Genomic DNA, 25,122 nt, shown 5'->3' with positions numbered 1-25,122 from the left:
GGCCCAGGCGTGTCTCTCCCGGGGCCCGAGGGGGGCCCAGCAGGGAGGTGGCTGAACTGGTCCCTACTTAGGAAGACAGAGGCAAAGAAATTGGACCCCCTCTAATTTGTCCACATCCTTTCTGTAGTGGGGGACCCCAAAACTGAGCATGGTACTCTAGATGGGGCCTCACCAGTGCTGAGAAGAGGGACATAATCACTTCCCTTGACCTACCAATACAGCCCAGTATGCTGTTAGCCTTCTTTGCAACAAGGGCACACTGCTGGCTCATATTCAGTTTATTGTCCACTGTAACCCCCAGGTCCTTTTCTATAGAGCTGCTGCCCAGCCAGCCAGCCCCCAGCCTGGACTGGTGCATGGGATTGTTCCATCCTACGTGCAGGATTTTTCACTTGTCCTTGTTGAACCTCATGAGATGTCTTTTGGCCCAATCCTCCAGTTTTTGTCTAGGTCACTCAGAAGTGCCTCCTTAAATGTCTCTGTGTGCAGACTCCTTATTTCCGCTCTTGTTAATTTAAATAGTGGATGAAAAGGTTTTGTTTTTCTTGTAAATGCTGATATGTGATACTTTTTGTGGTTTGACTCCAATGAAGTGACAGCTCTTTCCACATATTAGCTTACAACAACATAGGCTAAGTTCCTTATTTTGCTTTATCGGGGTAGTACTAAAAGTATGACTGATGTTTTCCTAATATAGGACTGCTTGTTCTTTATCCTTGGAATTTTGAGTCATTTGGATCAAAATCATGATTTCCATGGTGGAATGAATGAATTATTGAACTGTGGAAACACGTATCAACTCTGTTTGCTGATTTTAAGTCCTTCTGCCCTGAGGTCTTAATAGAATGTCCTCTTCCAGCCTATCCATAAGCTATGCATGGAGAAATGGTGCAAGACATGATGTCACCTGCTTCAAACTAAGACTGCACCCCTCACTGAATTCCAATATGGGGTGCCAATTTAGTTGTAGACCCATAGAACTGAAGGGCCCGTTAGGCCCCTTCTCTCAGTGTACCATTGCACGATTGCTTGCTGCAGTGTGTGTGTGTGCATGTGTAGCTTTGAGCAGCTGGCTCACTTATAATGAAATTGGATGGAGTCATGAGAATTGCATTACTTCAGATCAAAAGCAGACTCCACCCACAAGTGTGGTTTTTGGATGCGACTGACCAAAGAATGCTAACTTTTCTCAAATGTCGCTACATGTCAGATCATCTTAACTGTGCTTTTGAAAGGTCAAGATTTGTGTGGGAACCCAGAAGGACAAGCTGCCTTGGGGTATAGGGTTTTAAATTCCAAACAATGGAAGACTGTGACCAACCTGTGTTTCTATCCTATACTGCAGTAGGGCATCTCCATGCCTGCACCACTTGACTCTAAACATATATTTTACTTTCTAAATGCGAATGTCCAGCTGTCATGGTTTCTTGAGGTAGCTGGTATTTTTTAGGCTAAGGTAGATGTCAGCAGCCTTTTACAAATAGGCCAGTTCTCCTTCAGCAGCTCCAGTGAGAGTGAGCAGAGTCTGCATTTGAGGAAGAGCAGCCATCCATGTGGGCTGTAGCAGTTGGCTGGAGGTGATTGATGTGCTGTTAGCAAAATCTGGATGGGATCAATCAGTTAGGGAATCAGCCGGCCCGTAGTAATATGCAGGCCAGATCCAGTCTCTTTGCAGGACAGATCTGGCCTATGGTGTAATAGGTTGCCAACCCTGGGCTGTGGGCTGCAGGATGTGTGCAGGATGCCTGAAATAATAGCTGTGAAGTGAGAACTGCATTCATCTTGGTGATATCATGGTGGTCTCTGCCCCTCCAAGCCCAAGGAAGCTAGAATCCAGCAAGGCGTCTGTGCCTCACCCCAACAGTAAGCCAAGTTCGAGTAATGGGGAGGTGGAGCACATTGAAGGTAGTCACACTTGTGGGGCCCAGAGGAGCTGGTGGATCCCCTCATACTGAACAGTGAGGGGGCAGAACCCTAAGAGTCATGTACGATAGTGTTCTGAATGCATGGCTAATCTACCATGAGGTCCCATGTGGATGGAGCTTGTTTTTGCAGGCAGAACTTGGAAGAGTAGAGGTGCCTTGTAATTTTTTTTTTTTTTTTTTTTCCTGTTCCCCCTCATCCAATTGTGGATTATTTTAAAGTTACAAGATTAAACTTTGCAAAGGCAAGGGAAGACAGTGCATGCCCACAACCTTGCCTCTGACTTTTTTTATTGCGTATCATAACATAGTACAGTAATAGATTTTTTGAGTTAGATGTAGTGTTTTCCCTAAAACCTTGGATATCCATTTGTGGTATCGGCTAATGAGTACTGCTGTGTTTTTATATTGGCTTGGTCGAGAGCCAGTTGGCTGCAGTTCTCCAGACAATTCTGAGATAATGCTGTTGGTGGGCTCAGGGAAAAAGCTGCAAAAGTTGTCAGAGCTTACATCTCTGCCTGCTTCCCACTTTTAGATGTGGTGAGAGATCCTGGGCCTAGGAAGTAGATGTGGTTGGTGCTTTCTCACTAGGCATCAGCTGAGACGGAGCTCTGCCTATTCTCTTTGATACAATCCTCATCTCTCTCAACCAAAGCGTTACTGTTTTTTGAGATTAGCTTGTATTGCACTCCAGTAAGGAGCTACAATGTGAGACCAAGCACTGAAGCTAGTGCAGTTCATCAGTTTGGCTTTGGTACTCATGCTGAACAATTCGGGGCACCAGACCCTGTTTGTTTTTTATCTACCAAGATATCCAGAAAACCAATTTCATCTCCCAGATTTTGGTGAGGTTGGAGAGGTTTACCTTTGTTCTGTTTTATTTTTTAAATAATAATCTGCCCATGTGAGAGAGGCAGTCCTTGCTAAAGACGGTTGGGGCAAACCCATCTTCTACACTGCCCCCTCTGACTCTGTGACAGTCAGGGTGGACTCACAGGTTGTCAAGGAAATGTTAGAACAGTGTTCAGGACCCTGTTTCAAGCCTCAGGGTGGACACTAGCACACCAAATGAAGAACCAAGACTAATTCAGTAGTGTACGTGTCTACGGCACAGATCAGTAAAGTGTTTGTGGTCTAATGAAAGATGCAATCTCTGAACCAAGAGTTCTGGATTTTTGCATTTCTTTTCATCTCAGATCAACATAGCTACCAAATACACCTCTGAGGTACTATAAATTTCCATCTCTGCTTCTTATCTACAGGATTTTTTTTACTAGGGTGATGCATCAGCTGTGAATTCAAGGTCAGATAATGGGGTATGACAGGGATGAGATTCATGGTTTCCTCGTACCCTGGTCGATAGGCCTGTAGGGAAGTTTGGAATCTGACCAAAATACTAATGATTGATGTTGGCCAAATAATTTTTGGATACTTGAATTAAGAGAACAAGGTGCCTCTCTCTTTCTTCTCAGTACCTGTGGCATTTCCTGTTTCATTACATTTCCATTCTTCTTTGCGGTCAGTTGTGACGATAGGCCCAGACAGGCTTGGGAGGTTTCAAGGAGTACCCTGGGATATTTGGGAAAGAAGTTAGTGACCCAGAAAATACCCTGAAGGATTGTTAAAAGGGTTGATTATAGCTTCTGTGTGGAATGCCTTTGCTGCTCAGTTCACAAGGGCATTCAGTGCTGAAGTCTGGGCTTACTGTGTATCAGATCTTACTTGTATGTTCATCCTATTAAACAGCAGATAACAAATGTCCTCCTCTAGTCAGTCAGGGGAATGGTATAAGCAGAAGAGCTCTCCAGTGTTTTTCACGTGGCAATGCAAAGTGCTGCTGCTGGGTCACTGGCCCCAACCCAACCTGCTGCTTATGATACCTCTTGTTTTAAATGGAAGGCTCAGGCTGGCTCTGTCTGCTGCTTGCACACTTACTCCAGCTGCAGTCTGAGTCATGAGTCTTTAACATGTGGCATTACTCACAGTCCATGTTAATCATAACCAGACGCTTGAAATATCAGCCTCTTAAGAAACGGTAATCTGCCGCATGTTGGGGGAGGGCAGTCTAGCACAAAGCAGATGATAAATGCTACCAGCTGAAAGTCTGCTACCTTGGCAGGGGTGTGTATTTCACAAATAAAATAGCATTTGGTCGGGGTAGTGGGGGGGAGCTCTGCACTCTCTCTTGCTATTTCACTAGGGAGTTTAATCTTTCAAGCCATACATCTTAACTTCCCCTTTATACACAGGGATCTACCTCATTCCAATTGCTTTTGATAATGGTCTGTAGGATGGAGCAGATACCAGAACTGCTGAATCTTAAAGCACCAAGTATAGTTGTTTGTTTGATAACAACAAATGTCAACCTGCTTGAGGAGTTAATTTAGACAATTTTCTGTAGTATCTGTGCTAAGGTAGGGCAGGAATGGTTCAGCTATACCTAGCTGTCTCTGATGGTGTATACTCATCTTTTCCACTCAAAAACAAGCGCCTGAAAAAATCCAAGTCACCTTAAATTAGAAGCATTTTATCACCATTTTTAGTGTAAACTGAATGTCAGAAAGAGTGGAGTTGGGGTATGTGCTGTCTCTTATTAGTCTGCACACACCCCACCTCTTCCTTTTCTGACATTTTCAATTTGCACTAAAAATGGTGATAAAGAAAATGTTTCTAATTTAAGCCAACTTGAGTGGAAAAAAGGAGCATACACCAGTTTCACTTTTATGGCTAATAACACCCCCCCCACACACACCCACACACGAGTAGAAGAATGAGGATGTGAGACTTCACCCTGATGCACATCCTCATTCTTCTCCTCGTGTGTGGGTGTTATTAGCCATAATAGCAAAACTGGGACCTCCTTTTTCTAACTTGGGCAATAGTGGGACACTGCTGTTGCCCAGTGGGTAGGGGGAGGCAAAGCAGCTTTCCTTAGCTGCCTTCACCTGAGAAGCTCTGTAGGCTTTGGCACAGACTACCTGCATCTAGTTTCCTGTGTGTGGCCTATGCCCCTCTGCAAGTTAAGGGCTCTAATGCAAATTTTATTCTGACCATAGTCATCAGTGGTTGCTAAATCTGAAACAGTTTGAAGCTGAAGCACTTGTTTAGGGACAAGTACTGCTTTGATAGCCAAACTAGCTTTAGCTCTACATGCTTTACAAGAGCCACTTCTGTCTCCCTTGTTGGCCAGGTACCTTTTAGTTTGGTTTGTAACCAAGATAGTGTGGAAACTGATAAATTACAGGAAAATAAATAGGGGTCTTACAATGCAGCAGGTCCTCCATTAATTAAGGCAGTCAGTCAATGTCAGTGTGCCTGCTCTTATCCCACAGTAAGTGAAAGCTAAACTGGATGTGGAAAAACTGATGTGGGCAGCCCCTCCACTCCTTTTTTAACTTGCTGTTGTTTCTGTCTGCACATGGAGACTGAAACCTGCAGAGGACTTTTGCAAATGCCCTCAACTGTTGTGACCCTTTGAAACAGTTTGGGGACTTGGTAGGAATTCAGTTGTCCAGACCACTTTGAGTTCAGAGGTTGAAGTCTTTTATCAAAATAGGATGTTTTCAGAATTGTTCGGTGTTTTGCTTAGTTGTGCTTTCGGTGACAGGTGCGCTTTTTCTAGAATCAAGCCCTTTTTCAAACTACATTTTTTTTTTTTTTTTTTTTAACTACTTGAAAAAATTTTTTGGTATTTTAGGCATACTGAAAATAGACGTTGCGTATCATCACATTTAGGATCCAAACTGGGCTGAAACCTATTAGCACCTCTCAAGATATGCTTCACTGTTAACCAGAACCTTGATCTTGCCTGGTCTTCAGCTTGTTTTGTACTATGTATTTCAGATGCAGAGATTAAAAAATAAAATTAAATAGGTACAATCCCTGCCCACATAGTGTGCACAGATAAACTGGCATAAAGGTACTACTGTATCATGGTTAGATCTTATTGCCATCTGGAGATGGGCATGAGCTATAATGGTATAAAAACTTTTCATATAAAATCATTGTAGTGGCATCTAGATTAAGCAACTTGTACTACTGACTGTACTGGAACAATTAAAATGCTGCATATTTGGTACAGAGACAAAGCCGTAAGTCTCAAGTTGCTGCTTCAATGAACGTTGAAAATGTGAACAGTGAAACTTATTCTGCAGAAATTACTGCATCAGAAGCAAACTTCTGAGAGCTGTGACCTGCCCTCTGTCTTTGTGAGCTGTTAACAAAGATGATGGTACTTTAAATGTCACTTATTCTTTTCCCCTTCTCATGAAAGCATGGAAGAAAGGTGAGAGGGCTGGGAATTTGGAGGTGGAGCAAATGGGCAGGGTTCAGCCCCTTAACCTGGGGCACAGAGCCTTGCTGGGGCATGTGTTGGTAGCAGAGCAACAGATGTATTAACCCTTATGCTGCCACTGCTGCTAGTCCTGGCAGCACATCTGGCTCTAGTCCCACAATTTGGATTTGGCTTGGAGCAGGGTGGGCAAGTCTGATCGAAATAATTCAAAATGAGCAGTCTTCTTGGAAAGCAGCATGAGCTAGGGAAGCTTGCAGCTGCTCTCCTTAGAATTTGGCTTCTGGTTGTGGAATAGGATTGGCTAGTAGCACTAAGTTTAAACTCACTCAGGAATGAAAATATTTTCCTTGATTTGTATGCATCTCTGAATACATAACTCTCATACTGCTCTCTCGTATTGCCTTTACTCCACAACTATCGAAATGGCTCTCTGCTTGTCTCCAAAACTTTGTACAGCACTGCCTCTCATCCTCTATCCCCTCACCAGTATGGCTCTGACTAAAATGTCACCAAAAGGTAGGCAGGTATCACAAGGAGTCCGTTACAGAGCAAGTTTCAAGCACACTGGTAACATGTATATGGTTATTACTGTTTCCTTGGAATAAACGTTACTTCAAGTTTTTTCAGATTTGCATAATAACAAAATATACCTCACCCTTTTTCCTACATATATATTTTTTTACCCATTGTATGCAGGAAATATTGTTTGAACTGCTCTTGCCTGACTTCTAAAATATCTGATTATGGGCAGAAGAACAAATCTGTGCAGTGTGTGTGTTTCACTACAGATTGTTCTGAAAAACTTGTGGTTGAGGAACCCTTTTAGAGTTCATCTCTAATTAGGGAGCAAATCTGGTGCCTGTATCCTAAGGCCATGTATCCAATGCCTTGAGGATTATTGTGGTGAGTTATTCAAGTAAAGACTGCTTTATGGAACCTGAGATTTATTTACCAGTGACATAGCTGCTGAACACGTGTAGACCCACATGATTGCTATGTTGCTGTAGTGCACCATACAGCAACAGTGTGTTGCTATGTCGCCATAGGGTGACATGTAAATGCGCCCTATCTGTAGTACTGATGATGGTGAATATCACTTTCCAGTGTAACTGAACAGGGTTGCCATATTTTTCTCGTAGACAAAACCAGCCATGCCAGGAAATAGTTGTGTGTGGCCTTTATCCTCCAATATGGTAGCCATTAGTGTGGATTCAATTAAACATCTTTTTATATTATTATTTTGAATTTTCGTGTATGTGGTGTTATCTAGTGCCCCAAGTATAATTTAAAAATGCTGGTATCTGTAGGCTTTTTTTTGCTGCATTATAGTTAGCGGAGACGAGTATCTTGTGAATTGTCTCTTACGGTGAAAACAACATTTATAGTGTTTTCCCTCTATCTTGGGGCACTGTGACATAATGGATACAATAGAAAAGTTTTATCTCCCTCAAACAGGAAGCAAATGCATTCCGTTTTTTCCCCTAGAAAATGGCTAAACATTTGAATTCATAATTAAGTAGCTTCGGTCCATTGTATTGGGGGAAATATTGATACGTTTACAGAAGTGTTAGCTCATCACTCTGTCGCAACCAAACCTCTTCCGCTGATCCTGCAATATATTGTAAATCGAAGTGGTAATCTTGTACTGCTGGTCTGTATGTGTGAGAGGGAGCTCCCCTTGCAAGCCTTAGGTGCTTTATTGTCCACCTGACAGGTTTCTTGATGGAAAATAGCCTTAAGTATTGGTGACCATGTGGCAGAGCTGACTGGAAGAGTTATCTAATGGAAGCTGTGGGAGCTGATTAGGATCTCTGATTTAGCCCAGTGGTGCTTGACATTTTAGCCCTGTGGCCAGATAAAAGGCAAAGGGCTACTCTGTGGGACAGATCAGGACCTATGCTTTCCCCATGTGCCTGGATAAGGTCCTGGAGTCCTGCACTGCCCCCACCTGTCCCCACATGCCAGGATTGGGTCTCATGATGGCTTTGCCTGACCCCATGTGCTGGGATTGGGCCCCTTGCTGCCCTGCATACTTGATCCTCATGTACACCTGGTGCCAAGCACCCCATGATTAACAAGTTTTAAACACTAGCAGTGGGAACAGTTCTGCCTGCAGGAATACTGTCTGGATGAACCAGTTAAGTGTTTCCTTCCGACTAGGATTTTTTTGTCAATACTAATTGCTCCTGTAACGTTAGCAAAAACCTCAGGGGTCCCTTTCCCAAACTTGCTTTATAGCAGCGGGGCCAACCTTTTTGGCAGGTGTGCAGTAGTTAGCCCTGTACCCACCCCAGATGTTACTCTATCCCTTTCCTCTATCTACTTTCTTCTCCATCCTGACCAAACTACTGCTCTGCTTCCTGCCCTGTGCTCCCTGCCTCATCCAGTGCTCTGCTTTCTACTCCCTATGCTATTTGCTGCTGTCTTTCCTTTCCTTTTTCCTGTTTGCCATGTGCCACACAAGGTTGCCTGTGCTACTTGTGGCATCCATGCTGCAGCTGCAGTTTGCTATCACTGCTCTATAGCACCGAGTATGGAGACAGTAAAGTTCTTGAATGTCCTGACATTGGAAATGTCTTAATTTGGATGGTGTGTGTCTCTTCCAGTATTGTTCCAACCAGTGTTAGTTGCAGAGTGCTTGTTCTGCAGTGTCGTGATTAAATCAGTGCTTGTTTGCAAAGAGTTTTGAAACATTTAAAGCACTGTGGAAGCACAGGGTATTAAAAGCCAACTTTAAACACCTGGGTTAGTAGAGTAAGTGCTAGCGACTAAGAAAGAACACTGTGTCCTCAGGGCAGGGTTGTAGGACTGTGAGCATGGGGGAATAGCAGTGAAGAACAAAGTCACATGACATTTGTGTAGCAAATAAGCTGCTTATTTTTTCTCTCCCTGACTTTGATCATGTGACATCATTATGCTTTTTTTCCTGAAAAGGAATGTTTTAGTCTCTTTTCTTTCCCCCGAAAGGATTTTTTCTCATTAGGTTTTTGACAGTTCTAAACAAATTTTTTCTCATTAGGTTTTTGACAATTCTTAACAATTCATAATTGTTTCCTGAAGATATTCCTGCTTGGGAAACAAGTCATTACATTTTAAAAATTTTAACTTTTCAAATACTGAATATTTTCAAGAAGGAAGGGCAAGTACTTGGAATTTTATTGGAATTTTTTAACGGCAGCAAATAATCCTCTAGTTGCAAAGACCTTTCCATTCATGTCTGTGGCTTTTGCAAAAACCTCAGTGTCTGTTTCAGCTCTGTGCTGTATTTTTAGAAATGGTGTATTGGACTGTAGGTTGTGAAGAAATCTGTGCTCAGGATGTGTAGAGACCAGGCTTTCATTATAGGGTATGACTTAGTTTTCGTCCTTTTTTCACAACCTATTTTAATAGTGTTTTTATGAAATACATCTGTGTGTGCATATTAGATTAGTATTAAAAGAGTGGGGGAACAGCCCACTCTTAATGGCATCTGTCACTTCTGGGTAACTTTAAAATGAGAGCTTACAGATGTAGGACAAGCAAATTTGTATCTAATCCTTCAATACCTACTAGGCTGTTTGTGGAGCTACATGGGACTGTTGCACTTGTACCCTGAATGCAAGCAGGAGTTATGTATTCTTACTCAGACTGATCCCTTTCAAATACAATGAGCTTTCAGTAATAAATGAGATGGTAAATCTTGTTAACACTTTCACCAGTAACCTCATGCGAAGTTGAGTAAGGATTTCAACTACTTCGGTGACGGAACATTTTGATTTTAAAAGCCACAGTCTGTTCCCAATTATGTAGGAGACTCATTGCACTTCCATTAATGTGAGCAGAAGGGGGCAGGAAGATCAATGGGTTCAATCCTCTTCCTGTTTTGCAGTCTGTTCTACCAGTACCTTCACAAAGGAGCTGCAGTTTTATTATAACTACAATTTCTTGCAGCAGACAGCAGCTGCAACTCCCAAGCCTGCTGAACATGTGCACACCTGAACATTTTTAGTGGCTCCATGCCACTTCAGCTAGCAGCAGTGTTGCCAGAGCATGGAGTGTATTGTAGGAAAGCCCCTGGTGTTAAATGGACCACAGTTAAATGGACCCTCAATGACAGATCATGTGTCTGCTGGATGCAAAGATACACTCTCTAAACAGGGTGAAATTATTCTTCCATCTATCTGTAAAGGTCAAACAAGTAACAGACTTGAAGTTTGTGTGTTCTTTTGTATTTTCTTGTTCTTAACACATGGAGCATATATCTTACTGCCATGCGTGTCAGTACAATCATGAATATAACAGAACTCACACCAGGTGATTTGTATAAATAGCTTGTGTCATGCTTTAAAGTTTACAGGATTACAAGGGAGGAGTTATTTTCTTTAATGCCATGTGAGAGGAACATTTCAGTTCATTAAGCATTGTTGTTAATCTTGCAGAATGATCCTGTTTTTAATGTAGATCATACAACAGTTGTTTAGTGCAGTGGTTCTCAACTGGGGGTCCATGACCTCTGCTCTGGGGGCGGTGCATGAGCAGGCTTCAAGGGAGGCCTGGCATGGGGAGGAGCCATCTTGGCCTCCCAGGACTGAGGTAGATCCCAAGACCCCACAGCCTCCATTTTGTGGGGGGGCAGGTTGGCAAGACTCTGTTGCTGCAGCTCAGATGCGTGGGGTGCCAGGGCTCCTTGCCACTGTACCCCCAGGCTGTGCAGGCAGGGTTGGGGAGCCAGGCAGTTGTTGTGGCGCAGGTGGGCTGTTGAGCTTTTATAGCATGCTGAAGGGTGGGGGGATGCTCAGGAAGAAAAAGGTTGAGAACCCCTGGCTTAGCAGAACACATCAGGGTAATGGGAGCCACTCTGGTTAAATGTGCTAAGCTAAGTGTACCTTCAGAGTAGAAGTCACCTAATTAAAAATAACCTGGAATTTGCTATTGCAGCAGCAGGGTTATGAGAAATGAGCATCTCGATTTGACAAGTGCATAATATCAGAAAATACACCAGTAACAAATAGCAGCAGCTGTTCCCCGCTGAAAGCAAGTACTGCAGCAGGCAGTCAGGGGTTGAAGTGACTGAAGAAAATTCCTTGTGGGAAAACTTCTTCCCAGGCTCTGAATCTACTTTTAGCAAAACATGTGAATCCATGCCATTTAGTAGAGGTGTGAGTGGCAATTAGCAGTGAGAAGGTTTTTCAGTTTCCTGTAGACTTGGCTGGAACAGTCACTGTGCAAGTCTTTAGAAAGCATCAAGGATTGGTAAAATATATTTGATTTATATTCCGATGTATTGTAGATAGCTCCGGATCTAAAACTGCTGTGGCTAAGTGGTTGCTTTCTTAATGTGGAAATGAAGTTTGCATGTAAACATTTAAACCTGGGTTTCCTGTCTGCTGGCTGTCTGTTGTACAAAAAGGAGGCTGGGGTTTTGATCTGAATACTGCTAGCTTGGGGGTAGGTTGAGACAGCATTTTTTCATTAGCTTAGTTTTCCATAGGCTGGGAAGTTGAAGGAAAGAGCTTACCAACCAATCAGCCTCATCTAAGTGAGTTTCTCAGGTCTCTTTGTGTGGAGATAAATTTCTGATTCTGTTTAGAGGACTGTCTTAAGACTGTACCTCTTTATCCATTCACAGTCACATAACCATCTGTTTTCCCAATTTATAGCTGCAGAATACATATTTGCCAATGACAGCAGTTGCTTACATGGAAAAGTAGTATTAAGTCATGTATTTTTAGCTACATTCAATGGAATTTAACAATTGGAAAAAGGAAGACAGCCAGCACCAAATGATGAGCCAAGTCTGCAGACCACCATGCAGTCCAGGGACCACACTTGGAGAAGCACTGATCTATCCCATGGAACAGTAGAAGCACCCTAAACAAGTCCCTGCATGCAAATATTGACTACCCTTTTCACCCTTTACATATTCTTATTCTGAACGGTTTGGTAGTTAACATTTAGAGTGCATTCCCTCAGTGCTGAAATTAAGTAACCTTCATTTTGAAACCGGTCTGTACAATGAGCCTATCCTTGGAGAACTTGTTTGTGGCTTTACTAATCAAAAAGTTCACTCTGACTCTAACTCCATTTGAACTGTTTTCTAAGAGTGATTTCAGCTTGATATTAAAAGATGCTATTAATGAAATAAAAAATGAATCCCCGTACAGACTGAAGAGGTCTGAATGCTAAAACAATGATGTAATAGTTATTTTGAAAAACTGATGGAATATTCCCTAAATATTTAATCTTGGAAAGTAGTACCTTTCTGCACGTACAGTGCATACTCTGTATGTGTATTTACACAAAAGATGTAATGGTTCTAATAAGTACCCATGACTTTTGAAGTTGGCTGTGGGAGTATTTACCAGACCTTGTTAGTGTGTCATCTTAATGCACGAAGCCACAGTGTTAGCACTTCTGCTTCTGGACTACAAGGTTATGAATTCACACCAAGCTTTAAGATTTTATGCAGTGCTGAAAGTTTGATGCAACTGAAATGTTAAACACAAATTCCAGCTCTATTACTGAGTTTTGTATAGCCCCTAATGCTAGCAGGGTGGATGAAGCATGAGGTCTGAATATAGATCAAATGGAGGGGTGGACAAAGGCAGTGTCTTGTGGATTATACAGGGAAAGTAAAAATTCTATGTATGTGTGTGTTTGTAACATGAGGGAACAAGTCTGTGGTAGGGAAAACTGAGGCTATGGTAGGATGATGGGCTGAAGCAGAATGAATTTATGCCACATCTGAGCATAATAAAATCTTAATTTAAATATGGATCTGACAAAACACTAGATGTCTTCCAGTTCGGGGACTGCCATATTCTATAGACTGAAACACCAGCTATTCAAAGGCAGTAACTACAGCCAAGGCAGGTTGAAAAAAGGAGAGGCACTTTAGTCTTTCTGCTATGGTTCAGCTTATTTATAGAGTAGCTGCTATTACAAGTTTGGCTGTATTTTAAAAAAAACAAAACACACAAGCCATAATGTGCCCAACAATCTCTTCTTCAAGAGACAAGGAAAGCAGCAGACATCTTTTAAAAGGTACAGCTGGTGACATGCTATAGAAAAAAAAATGACCACAAAAATCAAACATTGTGCAGAAGACAAGCTAATCGCTTCCCTTCATTCTCTGACCCAAGTCATGGGTATTCAAATGATTATAAAAACATAGGTATCTGAACAGCTCAGTCCTCATCCCAATGTTAGCTACTGAATTAAGAGCTAGTTGGCTGTAATCAGGAGAAGCAGAAACTGGCCTAATCTCTACTTGTTGCTGTACTCCTGCTTCTACACCAGCACTGTATAGTCCTGAAGCAACTTAGCCTTTTGTGAAATCCTTGTTAATGCTCTTTTACAGAATATATTACAAAACAAAGATAGCACTCAACAGCAGTGTCAAAAGTTAGTTGAATTAATACCACCCTGCATTCATATGTTGAACTGAACTGTTTGGCATCTAATGAATGCTAATAAATAAATGACTGGATTTGACATCCAGAAACTGTCCATTCAAGAGGCAAAGCAATTGAAGAACTGTCAGGGACATGATATCCCTGTCTCTGAATATTTAATCAGTTCTTGATCAGACTTGAATAGTCAACATCATCAACTTGAAACACATGCAGTTTGAAATGAAAATGGTCCCTGCAGATAGTTTCTAACAGGTGCCTCTCTCTCTCTTCTTTTTTTTTTTTTTTTAGCTTTATCTTCAAGCTAGAATGAAAGGAGACTGGGCAAGACTGCTGCGTCCTACAGTGCAATTTGGCCTTGTTGCGGCATCTATCTATGTGGGTCTTTCGCGTGTCTCTGACTACAAGCATCATTGGAGTGATGTGTTGACTGGACTCATTCAAGGAGCAGTAGTAGCTATACTTGTCGTAAGTCCATATATAGTTCACTGAGATAAAGGTATTTAAAAAAAACTAGCATGTTTAGATGAAGCATTGATGATGATAAAAAAAAAAAAATGTATAGGTATCATTCAAGAGAAAGGGCACATGCCTTCCCAGCACTCTGGGAAGCACAGGAAAATGAAAATGATGGAAAACATTCAGACTTGGAGACAGCAAATCACAGTTGTTACGGCAGCTCCTGGGGCCAAGTCATGGACCAGTTATATCTCATTGGAATAGAGGCAGTCTTTGTTCTGTTTTTGTACAAACAACTTAAATTTGTACTCTGAACAAATGGAGAGAGGAAGGTATAAGGAAGCAATGGGCTCAATAAGCAGTCTCTTTTGAAGGGAAAGGAGAATTTTGAAGGAAGGACTTGAAAGAATATATGCTTATGTGAAGCTCCTAATAAGGATAAAAACTGTGGGAGAAGGGAGAAAGGTGCATTAGATTTTTCAAGCAAGTGGGCTGGAATCATGGACTGACTCAGAACAAGAGTTGGCGTATTGATAATGAATGGGAGGTTGGGTCTGGATGTGTCATGAAGGGTCTTGGAAGTGAAAGCAAATACCCTATTTACCTGAATCCAATATTACTTTGAATTTAAGATGACACCCATAATTATATACTGTGGCTGAAGAATTACCAATTAGTTAATTTCTGTGTATAGGATTTAATGTTTGGAGGGTCATCTTAAATTCTTACCTCTTGCCCCAATGCTTCCTTCCCCCCCCCTGGTTCTGCTGCTGTTTGCCTTATGCAGCAGTGGTTCTGGCCCTGGCTAGACTGCAACAGTGGCAGCAACAATAGCTTTGATCCTGACCTTGCCCAGGCAGCAGCGGTGACAGTAACTTGGGCCCCAGGCCTGGCCAGGCAGCAGCAATGGTGGTGGCTTGTGCCAGGGCTACTCAAATCCAAGACAAGGCTCTTCCCCCTCCCCCCATCTGTTAAATAGGGGTAAAAACCTCACCTTGGAATTGAGAAATATGGTAACTTACCCTTGCAACAGAATGGAAGACAGCAGAGGGATACAAAGTGGTGATATGGTTAGTGATAGACTAAGAAAAATAATCCTTGCAGCAGCAGTCTGAATGGATATTAGTGCAGCCAAGTAGTCTTGCTAAGCCAGAGAACGATGTTGCAGCAATCAGAATGTTACATGGGAAATTCTCTTGCATCTCCAGTAAAGTAACTGTCTTTAAACTCATTGAAAGTGCCACTGGAAATTCTTTTACTCCTATTTCCAGGGATAAGAAAAGCCATGTCTTAAATATCAGACATGAGAATTTTCAAGAGTTAGATACGGCTTGGATGAGGACCTAGAGGTCAGTCAAATGACTGTCAACCTTTGGGTCTGAGGCAGGATAGCTGTTTGTCCAACAGTGCAGTAAGAAGGGAGGGTTTCTGGTGAAAGCCGTCTTCACCCTATTGAGCTTAAACTGACATCAGAGCACCTATGAGATGTTTAGGACAGGCCAAGATACTGACAGAATGCAACCAGAAAATTCACTTAACTAGAGGAGAGTGACTTTATCTTCTTGGCTAAGTTAGTGGAAGAAGTCAGCCAGTCACCAGACTTCCTGCAGTACAGAAACAAGAACAGAGGAACTGGATACTGGTGGTGAGCTATGGTCAACCTTGCAGTGGGAGATATTTAAACTAATTCTGTCAAACATTTGTCCATTAAGCAAACTCCTCCGCACGCTTACAGAGCAGATCCATCCCTTCAGCCCAGTTTGAGTGGGCCAAGGCGTGTAGTATTTAAGCTGTCCTGATAGGAGCACTGGGATGGTTCAAGGTAACCATTTGAAACCATAACAAATCCTCAGCTAAATACATATCCTGAACCACTATTAGAATCTTCAGGCAAACTGGGCTCCGTGAAGAAAGGAACAGGAAAGGAGCAGTGGAAAAAGAGAAATGCAGATAGTGGTTCTCTGGGCTGCTGCACTTCAGGCACAGCTAACTGCAGTGACAAGGTGGAACTACTTTGCATGCCCCTGCACAGCCAGATATAAGCCTAAAGCTGTGCTCACCTGTGCTGCAGCCCTTCCTGATCCAATTGCCTGTGCTTCTCCTCAAAACATGCATGCAGGGCAAGTGGAACTGTTCCCCTTGCCCCTTTCTGACAGAAGCAAGGTAGGAGCATGATGGGGGAGGGAAGAGTCTGGATAGGGAAGGGTTGCAGCAAGAAGAGGTTTTCCTGCCTGCTTTAGGGTTACCTGGCTCTGCACGGAGGCATGTGGAGCAGTTCCACCTGGCTGCAGCAGTTCACTTGAGAAGCACATAGGTAACTTGAGGTAGCACAACACTGGGGGTACCTGCCAAACTAAGTTGAAGTTAATGTGATGTCAGAGTGCTGTCTGTAACGGAGTGGTCAAGGTACAGAGGGATGTAACTACTAAGGGGCCAAAAGAGTTTGAGCATTACAGTTCTAATGTAAAGTGACAATGCTGAAGTGTTTATTGCTGTCTGCTTTTGCAAAACCAATTACAGAAAGAAGTGAAAACACCCAGACTTGTGCACCAGAGCTGCAATTCAAGTCTGAGTGGTCACTGGAAACTTTAGTTCTCACCTTCCAGAGACTACTACATACAGCATGCAGCTGAAGCATTAGCTTGCTTCCTTTATATATAAGGAGAGACATTGCTTTCTGCTGCTAAAATTGGTGCCCAACCTAGAAGAGCTGTTTCACTAACTTCTAGAATATGATAGTGAGGTCTTATTTCCCCCCTGTATTAAAAACATAATCAGCTTCTTGATGAGGACATACAGTTCTTACTCCTTGGGATTTCTGGCAGTTATCTGAAATGCTTTGATTACGTAACTATTGAAATTGCTGTCAGCTAGTTATATCCCACATGTACACAGCACTATGTAAGTAATGTATGCACAGATCATACAGGTGGGACTTTGGAGGTAAGGCTTACTGAAGTCTTAGTGGAGAAGAGGAAAAATGTGATGCATTCAATTCTAATGCTGTCTGATTTGTTCTCTTAGGTTGCATATGTATCAGACTTCTTCAAAGTGAGGGGCTGTACATTTAAACCCAAAGAAGATTCGCATACAACTCTACACGAGACACCAACAAATGGAAATCACTATGGCAGCAATCACCAACCATGAAGGATTGAGAGTCCCACCCTGTGACATCCTGCTTTTTTGAAAGGAAAATGATTTCATGAGTCTCCCTGACCTATGTAATATAAATTAAATGCCTTTAAGGGACTGCTGCTGCTCTTGGATGCTCACTTTATGTGTATATAGTAACATTTAACACCATTATGTATATCTAATGCTTTAAAAATTTTTTAATTTCTACTGGTTCAAGGTCTTGCTTAAAAAGCTAATCAAACTGTAAATTTTTATTAAAATAATGTGGTAACACTTATATTACATAAACAAGCTGTTTATACACATCTTGCTAGAACGTTTGCTTTTAAATACATGCAACAAATTAAAAACTAAACCTCTGTCTTGGGGTAAGCTGGCACAGTTGGCTGATGCCAAAGTCTAAAATTAGATTCTGAGCACGTCCATCTGCCCTACGGTGGTGAGGGCCGCTCCTGCTCCATTGTTGGCATTCAGAAAAGATTCCTCAGAGGTAAAGGCTCGCAGCAAACACAATATCTCTCTTGATTTTTGTAATTCCTGCCAAAAAAAGAAAAGCAAATCAGTATCAAAGTCAAACCCTCCTTGTCCATACCAGATCATAGAAGATCATTTCTGACAAGGGGAAAACTTGGATAACTTCATACTTCATAACTTTGACTGCTTCAAACAAACTTATCACATGGATGCATGAGACAATCATGGGTTCTGACCTGTGGCTGAAATACAACAGGACCCTAGAAATAGATGTTTTCCTTCTAAGCTAACAAGTATTTGTTAAGCTATTCATATACATATGTAGTTAGCTATGTTAGTTTGAAGTCACACAAAAGTGAGGGTGGAATTGCACCATAAACTGTTGCCCACAAGCTTATATACATCAGTAATTCAGTCAGTTTGTAAGGTGCAAGTCTACCTTGCCTTCCATATATGAAGAGGCTCTCTTACACATATAGCTCAAATCAAGCTTCCCAGCACCTTCAACTTGATATAGATATAAATAAAGAATGGAAATGATGAAAAGTCATAAAGGGGTTTTTTATTTAGTGGTATCTTTTACTGGAGCAACTAAGCTGTTGGTTATCTAAAAATAACTTCTGCAAGAACACTGGACTCACAGGGAGGTCCCTTCCAAACTACACAGTTGGTTAATAAAGGTATTACCAGAAACCCCTCTTAATTATGTCATACATCCTAGACCAGGGGTGGTCATCTTATGTGGCACAGATAGCCTGTGTGTGTGTGGCATGTGGCAGGTCAGAAAGGGGAAAGATAACATGACAGGATGCAAAAAACAGCAGGCTCAGCACAGAGTAGAAAACAGAACAGTAGGTCAGGGAGGGGAAGGGGATCAGGGAGGGTGCAGGGCTAATCTGCAACATGTCTCCCAGGAAGGCTGGCCACCACTGCCCTAGACCAAAGTGCAGGAGTACTCCACAGATTCATAAATGTTAGGGTCTGAAGGGATCTCAGTAGGTCACTGGAGTCTGTCCTGGGCAGGAAAGGGTGCTGGCATCAGATGACCCAAGCCAGGTGCTTGTCCAGTCTCCTCCTAAAAACCCCCAAGGTAGGGGAGAGCACCACCTCCCTTGGAAGCCCATTTCAGATTCTGGTAACTCTTACTGTGAAGTTCTTTCTAATGTCCAACCTAAATCTGCTCTCTCTTAATGTGGCCATTGTTCCTAGTTACTCTAGGGGGTGCCCTAGTAAATAGAGCATCTCCTATTCCCTGCTGCCCTAATAGAGAAAGGGAACATTTAGTCTTCTGCTCATTCCAAATAAAATTACTGTCTGATATTAGCTCAAACTGTTTTTTCAACCTGAAATGACTGCAGATGTGTAATCTATACGTGTATGAGGTATCTCAATACATACCTTCTGCAAACTTATTTTCCAGCTCTGTATTTCCAATGGCTTTTGCTGCTTGACACATCTGTCGAAGCAATTCTTCTAGTCGCCTCATACAACGAATTATGCTACCTGGGTAAAAAATGAAGAACTTCCTTTTAGTCACATTGTGCAAAAAGTAGTGCCAGTTTCTTTCAGGCAATTGAGGATGTTTAAGCATGTTGTTTGATGTAGGTACATGTTTCTGTTCAAATCACTCTCTACATTTAATAGGCTGCTCTGTGCATGTCATTTCACAGCATGTGATGAAGTGAGCTCAGGCTGACAAAAAGCTTAAACTATTTCAGTCAGAGAAGTGTAAGACATGTATTTCTACCTTGCCTTCTTCCTTTGAAGCGAAACATTGGAGTAAATGTGCAGCTGTATGTTCCAGGCCTGGTAAGGATTTCACTTTTAAAAGACTAATAATCCTACTTTGGTATAAGATCCTGTTTATCCAGTTTGAGCAGTAGGTTTTTAATTTTTAAAACAGAGACTCTGAAACTCCACTTTAATCTCCATTTCTACTACTCAAGAATTTTCAAAGCAACCTGCTTACTAAAGATAAGACCCACATCATACCACAGGCACAGTAGCTACAGATGCTCACTGAAATCATTGTAGTTTTGGGGAAGGAGGTTGCTAGTCACCCTTAAGTTACTGGTCATCTAAAAATAACTTCTGTAGGAACACAGACTGGACTCTACTCACAGAGAGGTCCCTTCCAGTCACACAGGAATTCCCACTCCATTTCTGCAATAAGAGTGAGTTATGACTAGCTGAGAAAGTCTTGAAGAAAACCCAATTAGTGGGCACTGTTGTATACATTTATGTTAGATACTTTTATAGCCCTTCCACCACTGCAAACTGAATACATGAAGTGCAGATAGCATGGGTCTCCCTTTACATTTACTGCTGGAGGAATACCAAGGTGAAACTTGATCCTAGAAGCAACAGGCTATAAAGAAGGGAAAGGGCAGGTGAGCGCTGCCCTTGTCAATGATAATGTCCATTGTTTCTGTTCCTTCCTTGCTTGCTCTAGTTCAGTGGGGCCAACCTTTCTGGCAGATGTGTCCCAAATTAGCCCTATGCCCTCCCAAGTGCTACTCAATCCCCTTCCCCTGCTCAATCTGCTGCTCTACTTCCTGTTCTCTCTGCCACTGTGCTGCATGTCTCCTCCCTGAACCGTTGGGATCTAGTTCCCAGTAGCAGACTGCACTAGATGATCCCAAAGCATGCCCCACGAACTGAGTAACTACGCTTGATTCTACTTAAAAGTAGAAGCCGGATGATAAGTAAATGTTCTGCTTGATCTGTTCCAACACTTCTCCCAAACCATAATCCCAATTAGTCAGCCTAGATTATGAAAACATTTGTCCAACTTAAATTTCACCTTCGGAGTCATTGGCCAAGCGCGTCACAATTTTAGTGAAGCAGCACTGCCAAGTAAAAGATTACTGTATGCTCCTGTTCCAGTATTTCCAAGATGTAGCAAAGCTGTGAAGGGAATTATGCTTTACAAGAACATTACAGTTCCCTATTGCAACCCACTACTGATAACAAGCTGATCTGAAATAAGACTTCAGTGACAGACCAGAGTAATTTACCTCTCATCCAAGGTTCAAAAGAAAGCCCTGCTTCCACATACCAAGTGAAAACCTATATAACATTTTTTTTAAGATGTCTTCATGTAAGCACGAGTGGAATCACTGGCTTCTAAAGCGAGCATAACTTATGTGAGAAGAGAAATCTGTATCTATTGTATCTATAGGACGGCAGGTGATATGGTATTCGTTACAGAGACAACACACAAGTCCAAAACAAGTGAGCCATGAGCAGCTTCCCTGAGCAAGGCCACACTGCATTCTGGCAAGCACTGACTCCATGTTTTGAAATCCTCAGCTAGTCTCCATTTACAAGAACAGGATCATGAAAATAATTCCAGTGGACACCAGCTTGGACATGCTTCATTTGAGTGGGGGCTTGGTGCAGACAGTCTTAAATTTATGTTCCTCTCCCTTTACAACAAACTACTCAGTCTGTACCTATTTTAACTGATTAATGTTTAACTTCATTTTAACATTCCTTTCTAGGTTTTATTTGCTTTTTAAAAGCTCTAGATCTCTTCTAAACATGCACATTTTATATCCACAAACCCTTATAACAAGCATCACATGACTACTAGATGGCAGGAAATGGATTCTTTTCAAATCTCCACCAATCAATTTGTGACAAGCAGCTTTCTTTTTGGTATAATGCAAAACACCTCCTACTCCAGATAATAATCCTACGTGTGCTGTGGTTTGCAGCAGAGAAACTGTCCCTGGCCAAAATGAAGGGAAACAAGAGCTACATGACCTCTTTGGGTATGAACTCCCATATGCCTGCCCAGCAAAGCTTTGTGCATCCTTTGCCCCGTCCTATCTCCCCCATCATGTTGTTACTTTCAGTGCAACAAAGTATGGTATGAGGCACTCCTAAATAAGAATGAGACTTTTATCTGTGTTCAAAACTTCAAAATGACTTGAAGTGCCTGTAGCTTGCATAGATTAGCTCCATTTTCCGCATTCTCCCAAAGCCCAGAATATTTAAACATTTTTCTGCTACCATGTCCTTAAAACATGAGGAACCTTGTGCTCTTTGCAGGAACTTCTGGTTTTTAACTTATTTGAAGTTGCTATTGTCAACAGGCATTTTTACACATACAAGTGCCACAGTTCCAGGTGCTTTGAACAGCGCCTAGCACCGCAACGCTTGCAGTTGTTTAAGCACTGAGAAAATGGCAGCGGTGTGCTTTTGAACTAACACACCACGGAGGTACTTTAGTTCAAAAGCGCACCACTGCCATTCTCTGAGCACATTTCGCCACTTACAGAACTACACACAGAGCAGTGCAGTTCGCCTCAGCTCGTGCACAAACCAGACTTGACAGCACTGTCACGGGGAAAAAAAGGTACATGTAAAAATGCCCAGTGTGTCACGTGACTTTGTGCTATTTTGCTGAAGAGACTCCAGTGGATTTTCTAATTTAGGTGAGAGGCAAGGAGTTAAGTTTTATGAATTTAGGATTTCCCACAAAAAGCCCAGCACTGCTCTGAAGAATATAGGTTTGATGGGGTTACAGGAAGAGTAGGAAGAATCCTCCATCTTCACCTCTGCAAAAGGCCACATCTTTTGAAAAGTAAGCCCAGATTTGTGGAGAACATCTCTTGGTTCCACAAGTGAAAGAGTGGTCCTAGCTGAAAGGTGGACAGAACTAGCCATAACACTGACTAAAAGCTAATGTTCTGGCCATGACCTGCTCCCATCCTGAAGCCAATCGGCCCTCAGGCAAGAGGAGTTTCTGTTGGCCTGCGTTCTATCCAGGCAAAAGCCAGCTGGGAAACTGAGGAGCAGCAGCTTGCTGGAAACAGCTCCTGAGTGGTAACATGTGTTCCCTTCTCTGCTCTTGTGGAGGGCATCTTTAAGAGATACAATTTCTTCCAGTGAGTGGAAGGCAGCCTTTGTATACAAGGAATCTGCTGAGACAAGAAAGAACGTTTGCCAGGATCCTCCTTGGTCACAGGAAACCTGATTTTGTAAGTTCTTGGCTCTATGCATCAGGTTTCCAGTATATGCTAATATTATGGCCAGGACTCCCTAGTAAGTGACCACAAATGTGTCAATATCCTTGTTGTAAGGACTTGTCTTCTCAACCATGTTCAAAACACAGCAACTTCTATAGTGAAGAATTTAGATAGCAAACAATGTCCATAATGGGGTGGTAAAAGTAAACCAAGTAATCAGCACTTAATTGCTACTGAATACTGGTTCTGAACATCAAGGCAACTCAAACACCCCATTTTTAATCCTATGTAGAAATATTAAATTACACCATTCCTGCAGGCCTAGTCTAACTGCAATGCTGTGGTTTCTACCATGTCAACTAAGTCAGTTCTTCATAACTTTCCAACACAGGAGGATTTCTGCAGTAATCACCAAGCAGAGAAGAAAGGAATTTCCGGTGTTTTGAAGGGGAGCATCTACAGAATAGCCCATAGCTGGGATTAAGGAAAGGAACAAGCAGTACTCATATTTAAAGAGGTTACACGTATGATAATATCGGCAACCCTTGGCTTTTAACGATTAAAATTTGCAAGGCATATTGCAGAGAGGGATGTAAATACTGATTAAGTAAGCACTGTTTAAACCCCTCCCAAAGTTATCAGTTAAATGGTTAACTGATATACATGCATCTAGCAGGGACTGGCCCCTAACTGTACTTGCTTGTTCTCCAGGTGGCAGCAGTGGGCTGGGAGAACCCCTTGCCGGCTGCTGCCATGGTGCACAGCTGCCCAGGGGCCAGGGCAGCAAGCAGCTGTAACAGGGTCTGCAGTCTCAGCTTGGCTCACGACTGGCGGTGGGTGCATGCACGACTTGGGGGAGATGACGGAGAAACTACAAGGGGCCTGATCCTTCTCGTGGCAGTGCAGCCCCAGCCCCTTCCCCACTGTCCGCCCTGAGGAGAACATGCACCCGCTGTTTGGCAATGAGCTGGGCCAGGGCTCTGCGAACCTTAGCGCAGCTGCTTGCAGCCTCCTCACTGCCTGCTGTGAACAGCTCAGGCTCCATGGTGGGCAGCAGGGGCCCACTAGGAGCCTAGGCTGGACATGGCAGGCAGCTGGGAGGCTGCACGTGGCTGCAGTGGGGTCCATGGAAACCTGGTATGACTTGCTGCTGCTGGATACATGTGCAGTTTGGGATGGACAGTGGGGAAGACGCTTGGGCCAGGGCTGCACTTCCACAAGAAGGTTCAGGCCCCTCACAGGTCCCTGGCCACTTCCTGGATGTACTAGGCCCCCTGCCTCTCTCCCCCTCCACCCTCCTGGCTCCCCTGCCAGCATCAGGGACACCACACCATTTCCCTTCTCCCCCTTCCCTACCAGACTGCTCCCTGCCCCGCACTAAATGATAACGGGTAAGAAGGGAGATTTTTTTTTTGATAATCCATTAGTCTTCTGGTTTGGCAATGGAACAACACAATGCAGCATCAGAAAGGATAAACTTTCTAAATGTCGATAATATCCAAGTCTTATCTAAAATTGAAAGGGTCGAAAGAATTCCTTCTGAGGCTTACACAGTACAGGCTTCAAGTCCTTGCCTTCCAGTAAATCAAACTGCAAACACAGTACCCCTGAAGTATCTAATAACTAAGGAAGAGCTGGGAAGTTAGGATGCTATATTTTTACTTCTCAGTAAACTATACACAAATAATTGCTGAAAAAAGCCAATAGTAAATTGAATCCAATTGTGGCAGAGTCTTCCCCTCAGCAGGAAACAAACCAAGTACCTTGCAGATTGTATTTAAAGAGAAACAGACATGGGAAGCCAGAAGAATCAGGAAAACAACTTTGTCCTGTTATCTGTCAAAAGGGAATTAACTTTGTTGGCTTTGTTATAAAAAGAAAAAACTGATTGTTACAGCAGCTCAATGCACTGGAAAAAAACAATCTTTTGTAATGAAATCTGAAATGATCTTAGTAGATCAGAATGCATTTTTCATTGAGTATTTTAGAATAGTTTCCTTATCCTAGTACCTCATTAAATAGCTTCCTATCAAAGTAGTTTCTCCTCTAGTTGCCTGCTAAGGACTAAACTGTATAACTAAGGTTGCGAAGCAAAAGCTTCCTTTTTTCTCCCTTGTTATTTTGTTGGTTGCCATTAATGGGACTTAGTGGTTTTTAACAAATAAAACCTGATGGACATATCCCCAGTTTCTCCAAAACAACAACAACAAAGCCCTGGGCTTCCACCTTCACTGTAACAGCAGTATGGAGCATGAACTGTATCTGCAAAACAGAACGCTTAACCTTCATGGTATTTAGGTGTAGCTTCAATAGATGTAACATCAGCTACATATTTTTTTACCTGGCTAGTATTTTGTATTTAAGCATTTCAGCTATAAATGAAGGAAAAACAAACACCCTGACATTTCCCTTGCTAGCATTGTGGATAACAATTTTGTAGATTTTCTAAATGTATCATCAAGAGGAAG

At 42.4% G+C, this 25,122-nt stretch overlaps 2 protein-coding genes across 3 annotated transcripts in view; one reads left to right on the top strand and one right to left on the bottom strand.

Moving 5' to 3' along the window:
* The window catches only part of PLPP1 (phospholipid phosphatase 1), a 106,717-nt gene extending 88,489 nt beyond the window's left edge, over positions 1–18,228 (top strand). For both annotated transcript variants that reach the window (XM_019532069.1, XM_019532068.1), the window contains exons 5-6: positions 13,899–14,075; positions 17,091–18,228. In XM_019532069.1, the coding sequence (XP_019387614.1) occupies positions 13,899–14,075; positions 17,091–17,216 (303 nt within the window). In that variant the 3' untranslated portion in view covers positions 17,217–18,228. The remainder of the gene's footprint in view (positions 1–13,898; positions 14,076–17,090) is intronic.
* The window catches only part of SKIV2L2 (Ski2 like RNA helicase 2), a 92,268-nt gene continuing 84,583 nt past the window's right edge, over positions 17,438–25,122 (bottom strand). Inside the window, exons 26-27 of the mRNA XM_019532066.1 lie at positions 19,077–19,181; positions 17,438–17,741 (exon numbers count right to left, since the gene is read on the bottom strand). Of these exons, the coding sequence (XP_019387611.1) occupies positions 17,689–17,741; positions 19,077–19,181 (158 nt within the window). The 3' untranslated portion in view covers positions 17,438–17,688. The remainder of the gene's footprint in view (positions 17,742–19,076; positions 19,182–25,122) is intronic.

Source organism: Crocodylus porosus, unplaced genomic scaffold (genome assembly GCF_001723895.1).
Source record: "Crocodylus porosus isolate Cpor-Errol unplaced genomic scaffold, CroPor_comp1, whole genome shotgun sequence".
Taxonomy (NCBI): Eukaryota; Metazoa; Chordata; order Crocodylia; family Crocodylidae; genus Crocodylus; species Crocodylus porosus.
The sequence above is the reverse complement of the archived record's forward strand: the minus strand, read 5'-3'. Positions and strand labels throughout refer to the sequence as shown.